The sequence below is a fragment of the Aedes albopictus genome, chromosome 2, assembly GCF_035046485.1.
Source record: "Aedes albopictus strain Foshan chromosome 2, AalbF5, whole genome shotgun sequence".
Lineage (NCBI taxonomy): Eukaryota > Metazoa > Arthropoda > Insecta > Diptera > Culicidae > Aedes > Aedes albopictus.
The window spans coordinates 230,305,404-230,314,716 of NC_085137.1; the positions used below are offsets into that span (position 1 = coordinate 230,305,404).

General features: G+C 38.9%; 1 protein-coding gene across 4 annotated transcripts in view; it reads right to left on the reverse strand.

Annotated features, from left to right (window-relative positions):
- LOC109412366 (intersectin-1) overlaps positions 1 to 7,823 on the reverse strand; it is a 28,758-nt gene extending 20,935 nt beyond the window's left edge. For all 4 annotated transcript variants that reach the window (XR_009997663.1, XM_029856767.2, XM_062851313.1 and 1 more), the window contains exon 1: positions 7,057 to 7,823. Coding sequence is in view for 3 of the 4 variants with exons in the window: in XM_029856767.2 (XP_029712627.2) it covers positions 7,057 to 7,217 (161 nt within the window). In the remaining variant the exon portion in view is untranslated. The remainder of the gene's footprint in view (positions 1 to 7,056) is intronic.
- Positions 7,824 to 9,313: the final 1,490 nt, after the last annotated feature.

The window sequence follows — 9,313 nt, forward strand, 5'->3', positions numbered from 1 at the left end:
AACGTGATTTTAGCCCCTCGCACAGCAATTAGTCAGCACCCTTTATTGTAGCTAAACTGTAGCATAAAAGAACCATTTACTATGCGAATGAAATTTGGTCATGATTGTACAAAATGCTTAAAACCACATCGGTTTGTTTTTCATCCACAGTTAAAAGTAATGAATCGATTTTTATGAAATTTGGCACAAATAATAAACATACAACAAAGAGTTCTCAGTCAATTATTTGGCCAATTTTACAGATTCATTACAGAGCTACAGCCGTACTTCTGTGTCCCGATTATTGCGGATACAGGCTTTAGCTCCACTATTCCGGGGTCTCCAGTTAGCAGAGTGGTCAAGGCTATGAATCGCCAATCCGGAGACGGCGGGTTCGATTCCCGTTCCGTTCGGGAAAATTTTCTCGACTCCCTGGGCATAGTGTATCATTGTGCTTGCCTCACAATATACTAATTCATGCAATGGCTGGCAAAGAAAGCCCTCCAATTAATAACTGTGGAAGTGCCAAGTCTCTGTGGGGACGTAGAGCCATAAAGAAGAAGAAGAAGTGTACGATCCAACCCCTGGAGGAATATTTAAGGATCTTCTAGGAAGTCCTCTGGAGGAACTTCCAGAATATCTCTTGAGAATTGTCTGCAGGAATTCCTGAAGAAACGCCTGTGAGAATCCCTGGAGGAACAAGTGGAGGAATTAAAAAAAATAACCCTAAAGGAATACATAGAGAAAATCATTATGGAACCTCTCGAGGAAATCCAACAAAAATTTTAGAAAGTATTTCAGCAAAAAAATCTAAATCGAAGAAATTACGAAAAATCATCCAAATAATGTAAACAAGGTTCAATATCAAAGTAATTTTCTTGAAGGCGAACTGGTATATAGGGCGCTAGAATTTGGAACACTTGAGTAACCTGCTCTGATTTAACTCAGCACTGGACTAAAATAAGTTTTAGAAAAAAAATATCCATGAAAGAGACGTGCGAACTAGTGAATTTCTATCTAGGTAAATCTAGAGGAATCCTTTATAAATTTCCTGGTGAACATCCTCATCGATTCTCTCTTAAATCTATAGCATAATTCTTGTGAGGATAGTTTTTCATTGAAACCTCTGATTTTCATACGTTTAAATCTTTCACACAAGATAGACGAGAATTGTACTTTGTAATAGCTAACCTAACTGACATTGTCGATTTCTCTTCATCGATCCACTCTTTGTGTTGTTACGGAATCTGTATTGACTATTGAGTTTTCCAAATAAGTTTCGTTTAAATCACGTCGGAGACGACATTTTTGTTTTTGGACTAGAAAAACAATGATATTCAATTTGTTTTGAATAATTTATTAGCAAAAGAGAGAATCGACGAAAAGAAATCGATCAAGTCAGTTAGGGCCCAATAAAAATCATTGTCGGTTTTTATAGAATCTTGGCACAAATTTCCCAAATGGCACAAATTTCCCAAATGGAGGAGAACGTGCCTCTGGAGCCGACCTACTGATAGAATCTTCTTAAGGTTAATTTGTTTTATGTCAATTTTGTATGTTTAGAATTTTTTACCGGAACTTTAAGGAGAAACTTCAGAGAATACAAACGAGGCTGCCACAATGGCCGACTTGGTCCCTGTTGGGAAGAATTTCGGACCTTCTATTAGAATCGCACGGTTGATGTTTTGGTGCCGAGTTCTTAAGCTGGGAGTAAGATTTATTATGTAAAAATGACCTGAGTATAAGAAATGCATAATTACTTACAAAGTGGTATCCTCAGTTAGCTCTATCCCAACAATCTTAGAAGTGATAATCCAATTTATCGTCCACAGGACTAAATGTATGCCTATATAGGGTAATAATTCATTTTTCCTAATTTTGGACCCCAATAAATGCTCATAAACTTACAAAGGAAATTTAGAGATCACACGCAGACACAATCCTAGCAATATCCGAAATCAGATCACGGTAACCTGTACGGGAACAATACTAGGGTAATTTGGGATTTATGTGTATTTAACAGACTACAAACAACTTACAGTGCAACAAACTGAGCAATCTCGTTAAATTAACTAAATATAATCTACGAATTCAACTTTAACTCAAAGTAATAAATTTGGATCAAAACGACTATTGCTTCACACATGACTTGCAAGTTCACATCACATCTACCTATTCTATCCGTCATCCTGACATTCGTTACGCTTCGGGTCTTACGCCTTGTCGCTGTCAATTTGTACGCATACGTAATATTTGAACGAACCCCAATCTTGAAAATTTGTAAACAAATGCTCTCGATTTGTAAAAGCTGCCTTTTTTTGGAAGTGAGCAAAGCCAGGAAAAAGTGTGGCTTGGCTCGATGCTTTGTTCGTCAGATTTGTGCCTCTAAAGTTTGTATGAAAAATTGCAATGGGATTTCTTGATGTTTCACCTTAACAAAAACACACGCAGAAAAATAAATTGCAAACACAATTAAATTCTAGCTCAAATCAACCAATTTTTCAGTTTACTATAGCGATAAACTGATTTCTAGTTTGAACTTTTCTATTGTTTGATAATACAAATATTTTCATTTGTCGAAATTTTTGACAGTTTGTTAAAACAAACAGAGATATGGTATTTTCAACATGAAATAATGGATTGATTCAAACGACTGCACTTTTGCCACTAACAAATCCGTAATGTGATTGTGTTGGTGACGGCAGACACTGCGGCTGCTCGAGAATCTATTTTTAGACCGTCGGTAAGCGGATGGAGAGGAGAACGACTAAAAAAAGACACAAAAGGCGAAACCGATCAACTTTTTGTGGATGCTGTAGTGAGTACCTGCGCGTTATCCATCACGGCCAAAGCTGCACTTGGAAGTTGGCGTGATGGATTTGCTACACCTTCTTTGTTGTGACGATGTTGGGGTAAGCATTTTATAGATGTGTGAGTGCTTTCGAACCATGTTTATGGTTTTTATTTTGTTAAAGCAAATTAAATTTTTGGTATTATATGAAATGATGGTAATCGGTTGTTTTTATCGATAAACTCTAAATGAAAACAATTAAATATAACTTTGGAATAAGTAAATTCTTAGTTTGAAAATCAACCATGCGTTTTATTGTTTTAAACAAGCGCCATTTTTCTGCGTGCAGCTCCTTCTGTGAATCTTCTAGTGATTCCTACCGAATTTTTTAACCTTTCAGGACGCGCGCCACCAAGCAACCGAAACTGCAGCGCGTCCGCGCTGTATACGGAAAGCGAGGTTTTTTGGTAGTTTTGTACTTTTTACAACAGCGCGCGTCCTGAAGGTTTAAGTAATAGGAGGAAAACAGTCTCCTACAGGATCTCCAGTTAGCCTAGTGGCAAGGCTTTGGATCGACAATCCGGAGACGCTAGGTTCAATTCCCGTTCCGGTCGGGGAAATTTCCTCGACTTCCTGGGCATAGTGTATTATTATACTTGCCTCACAATATTCAAATTCATGCAATGGCAGGCAAAGAAAGGCTTTCAATTAATAACTGTGAAAGTGCTCAAAGAACACTAAATTGATGAGATTCAGGCCCAGCAGTTCTAAGCAGCTTCGCTTATGCTAGAGTGTCGGTAGAGGCGGTTTTCTGATGCGGTAAATAAATATGATGACAGTGTCAAGCAACAGCGAAGGTTGCGCTACGGGATCGTAGATGGCGCTCGTGTTTTTCACATATACAGCGGGGATTCCTGGCACGTATCTACTCGAAACATCATGCCCAACACGGGTAGAAAATGCCAGACTGAAAAAATGACCTTGAAAAAAACAGCTAGAAATTTATATTGTGGTGCAATAAATTCCCTTTCACTGCAATGAATCCGGAAGAAACGCATAGGGGTGATTTTGTTTCTAATGGATCACTAAAATAACTAAAACGACCGCTATGAAATTAATAGATAGCGCCACCGTAGCCTTGTGTGTTTGATGTAACTCGACTGCTGTCACTGTGTTATCGTCCATATACAGTGGCGCTTTTGTTTTGATGAGGTGAGTAGTGGAAAAGTCGGCTTCAGTGATCCATTTGCAACTGTTTGCTCCAGAAAACAACTTGCTGCGATGCGGAACAAGTGCAAGCCAACGATTTGCCCATACAAGAAAAATGATTTTACCTCAAATGTGGTGGTGCCATCTCTGAGAAAAAACAAGCTTTGTTTTCCTCCTATTGACTTCCAATTTTAGTACATGGCTAGATGCTGTAGGTATCTCACCGAGTCCCATAAAGCAAGTCAATTGGTTGAAAGTTGACTGAGTTATAGCAGCAAGTCCACAAAACAAGACCCACTGCCCAAATGGTTCCAGATCCTACCTTCGGAAGTTCTTTCAAATATATCTCCAGGAATTTCTTGATAAATTCCTCCAAGGGTTGGTTTAGTGTTTTTCTTAAAAGATACTTGCTTGCTGGAACTCTACCCATATATTCTGAATTCCTTGAAACTCCCTCCTTTCATGAAAGTTTTGAATAAATGATTCTGATTTTTTTCTGATTCTTTTGTGTTAATTATATGAATTTTATTTAGGAATTTTGGACAGAAAATCATACTAGTTTTAACAAAAGTTTCCCATTTTTTGTGAACCGATGATGTAGTGTCCAAGAAAACACTGTTGCAAACAGACCCGGAAGGTTACGGTACAAAGTTTGAGAAATTTGATTTTGTCGTAAGGCTTGTGTATTGTCTGAAACTTAGAGTAAAGTTTTTGTCACAGACAAACAGACGTAACACTATCAACTCCCATCGTACACCGATTTAACGGTCTATTTAAAAATTGGATAGTTCAAGCATAACTTTTCAATCCGACGTAACTCGCAAATGTAAACAAATCCGGGTTTTCAGCTGCATGTATGATTCATAAAGCAAATAAAAGAATCCACATCAATGTTTGATGATTTATTGCTTAATTTGTTGTACTATTCCCATTTTTCGAGACGACGTATCTAACTATTTTGATGTTTACAACTTTACTGATAGATATACCGTTTTGATATATGAGAAAACCAAACGACGTATCAAGCCAAAATCCAAAGTTACAGATACCGTGCGAGCACCATATTATAGACAGCTCCATATTCTGAACAGTCGGCTAACGCAAAATAGATTTTCCTTTTATGAAGCATACCGTGAGGTCGCCATTCACCGCTCATTTAACGGCATTTTCGTAAAGTATATGACATTAAAAATCGACGTTTGCGAATATTGCACTTTAATTTACGTTAACAACTCAACAATTATGTTGTTATTATAGAAAAATTATAAAACGATTGTAAAATATGTTTACAGCCGAAAAAATAAAAATTCAAATGTGTAATCTCTTGGCTCCTATTACCGCTCATGCATCCATTCACCGCTCATAATGGATCCATTTACCGCTCACTGGATTATTTTTTCATGGAATCTCAGAAACTATTCATTTATAAAAACAAAATAACTTTTATTTACCAATGTATTGATGATTCATGACGTTCAGTTCATCCTGTTTTGTCAAAATGGAATCTTTAACGGGTTTTACATGTTGGATATTTTTTCCGCTGTTTGCCTTGAACAGTTCCCATGTTGTCCTGCAGCGTTGTGTGAGAAATATTTTTTGAGAACGTGATTTCAGGTACACCCATATAACAACTTGGTGAAATGAAAGTTTTTTAATGTGGCAGCATGTTACATTCACTTTTGTTACGATACTTCACTAACATTTGATCATTTTTGAATGATTGACCCAAAATGAGCGGTGAATGGGGCATGAGCGGTGAATGGCGACCTCACGGTATATTGAATCGAGAGCTGAGGTGTTAATTTTATTAAGCCCCTCTATTATCCAATCGTTACAAAACATATCGTTTTTGATTGAACTGCGAACGTAGAGAATGTGTTTGTACATAGTAAGTAACACTATGTGTTCAGAATTAGGACCACGGCTTCTTATGGTGTCCATAATTAGGAACACGTCGTCCACAAACAAAAATATGTCTAGATCAGAGACTGGAAGTTATTATGAGACTTAATTTATTTTATACATTTAGCTAGACAACAAACACACTTGATGGTAATGTGAAGCATTATCTCTAGCAACAAGATCTTCCATTTATTTTAGTGTTTGTTGTGAGATTCCCTTAACCGTTCAGAATATGGGTACCGCACGGTACACCAAACTGGCACCATACAAAAGTGACCTATCTGGCATGACGTATCTGTAACTAACCCGGTGTAAGTGTGTTTTTGTCAAAATTAATTGTGAAAATGATATGGAATGAGTAGATTTTGTTTCTTACCTAGTGCATGCTATATCCCTGGTCGTTTTGAAAAAATATGCTTGAGTTGCCCAACTAGCCATCCCACTATGGGGCGGCTCCATACAAACCAAACTGGTCAAACATATTTTCACGTCAATTTTATAATGTCTTGCTCCTATTTGTAGTGTTTATGCCTTAAATATATGAAAATGAGGGGGTTATGTCGGCCAAATTGCTTGAAAATTGGTCGTATAATTCAGCCTGGTTGGGAAAGATTTGAGGCCAATTTTGAGTTCAATAGGTTTCAAAAAGCCCCCCATGACGAAGAGAACAAAACGGCCGAAAATAAGTAAGTTCCCCTATGCATAAGTTTTAGCTTTGAATAAAAAAAAAACAATTTTTTACCCAGATATGATGGCGATGATTTTGATGACAAATCGTTCAACACTTAAAGGAGAAAAACATTGACGATTGTAGGATACATGCTTTCATGTGCAGTGCACCATGATCGATGATTGTCTTTTGTACGTTTACTGATAAGAATCAGAAAAAAACGCCAGGACAACATTGTGCTGATTCAAGTTTTGTTTTTTTTTTTATAATTTGCTTCCTGACATTGTAAAACTTTAAGGCGATACTAGGAAAATCTTGACATTAAATACATCTACAATTGACATGCTAAATACTACCCTCACACTAAGAAGCAAATCTTGTCATATTTCGCACTGAAATTATAATGAAAATTCAACCCCAGATTTCAATAAATATGTAGGTGCCTATCTCGTTTTTTTTTCATTCATCTTCTCTCCCAAGAAATCTAAACACTTCCAAATCTTACCAAATCTGTCCCAGGATCAATGGCGGCAGTTGGCTCTGCAGGAAGAAGCCCTTGGCCTGCGCCCCAGTCACTACTCCATTGACCGGCTGTAGCGACTTGAACTGCTCCCCGTACTTGGCCCTCTCGCGGGACGTAATCACGAACGGATCCGCAGCATTCATGACGCCTCGTCTGCGATTTGCTTCCTGCTGGCGACTACTTCTTCCACTCTACAACACCAGTCAAGCGAAACTCGATAAGAGACGGGGCACTTGTTATCAAGAAAGCAGTATGATTTCACTCTCCGCTTGGATCCACACGAAGTGGGTGTTTTCCTTTAGTTTCACTTTCTTCTGGTGGCGATCTGCTGATCGCCGGCTGACGGATCTTCGATTTGATCTTCTGTTTTCCGGAGCTGGATAAGGATTTTTCACAATTTTTCACTCGCACAATCCCCTTACTTGGCTGCTAGATGTGCTAATAGGTCACACACAGTAAAATTATCGATTATTTTTCCAGCAAGGAGTGCAAATTTGCCTTCTATCCTGGCTCGTTTAGTTTCTTCGATTTTCTTGCTCCATCACATTGCGATACACAAATTCATCGATATTTCACGCGCTTGCAAATACCCCCTTCCTTTATATCACTTTATCCTGCAACGGAATATCCAGAAGACAGTCACTTTCTTCAAATTAACACTGCACATAAAGGATTTTTCAGGAAATCGACCGAATTGATCGTCTTTACGCGAGAAATTTTTCCTACTGAATCTTCTGACTCTCCTCCTGTCAATCACAAAAACTGTTGGAAAGTCCAAAATGTCACCTCGAGCCTCGAGGGAAACGACTGGAAGGTGACGGGTTGCAAAAATAAGCAATGTGAACGTCGCTGGTCGTTCCATCCTACACTCATGTCGTTTTCGTTTTTGCGGTGGTGCTACACCGGTGTAGCACTTTTGCACCGAAAACGTTCGTTTTTGATTTTCGTGCTACACCGGTGCAGTACTTTTTCTGTACCGCGCATGATAGTGTAGCACTCAAAAAATCGGGAGTGTAGCTGGTGCACACCGTGTCCACCAATCAGTGTTTGCAAAGTTGTCAATATTTTGGTGTTTATACACGCACACCAATGCAACTGCACCGAAAATGTTCGTTTATTCAGCGAAAAGTGTAGCGCGAAGCGGTGTAGCACTGCCGCAAAAACGAAAACGACATAAAACAATCTCGAAAGGGACCATAATGAGTAAACTTACCATTCCACGCAAGTTATCAACAACAACAATCAGCCGGTGGGCGAGCGTCGATGTATGTTTTGGTCGCAGACAATAGAAACGTGCTGCGAGTAGCTTTGGCGCGCAACGACGTCGTCTGCTTCCTTGCTCCTGATTGGCTGCGCGCAACTGGAGTGGAGCTGCGCTTAACTGATTGGCGCGCAAATTGCGCAACGAAAGAAAAACTATACAAAATATTCGCAATATTGACAACTTCGCAAACGCTGATTGGTGGACACGGTGTGCACCTGCTACACTCCCGATTTTTTGAGTGCTACACTATCATGCGCGGTGCAGAAAAAGTGCTGCACCGGTGTAGCACGAAAATCAAAAACGAACACTTTCGGTGCAAAAGTGCTACACCGGTGTAGCACCACCGCAAAAACGAAAACGACATTAATCTGAGAGAGAGGAGACAGCTGGCTTCGATTGCGTGCTACTTAATGTCAAGGAGGACCTGTCACAAACTGTCACCGCGAACCGAGCTGAAAATCGCACATTGATGATGTGGAGTGGCCAAATATCCAAAAGATCTTATTAAAGTTTTGCTCCGTTTGTTGTATTTAAAAAAAAGATAAAATATTAATGTTCAGTTTTTCACGACCAGCGCAACGAATCCATTTATTTTCCATACTCTATCGTAACGAACTCAATATGCAAATAATTTTTGACGAATAATATATTTTGAAACCATTGTGCGGCGCACAAAGTTGTAAAAAGAAGTAAGAAGAAGACATGTAAACATCGTGGCTGTCAGTGAGCTGTCTCCTCTCTCTCTGGTTTTAATGAAATGGAAATAAAACAATATTTTCTGGAATTGTTACTGATTCGATTGGATGTGCCATAATTTGTTGCATTCAGTCTTGTACTGATCGAACGCGGTTGATACCGGTTGGGTATGTTTTAAGTAATGCAAATATGGATACTGCCCATGATAAGAGCACCTTTAACGGTGCGCTTCTATACCCCGTTTGGCAGCCCTCCATCATTGCAGCAAACTTTACCGGT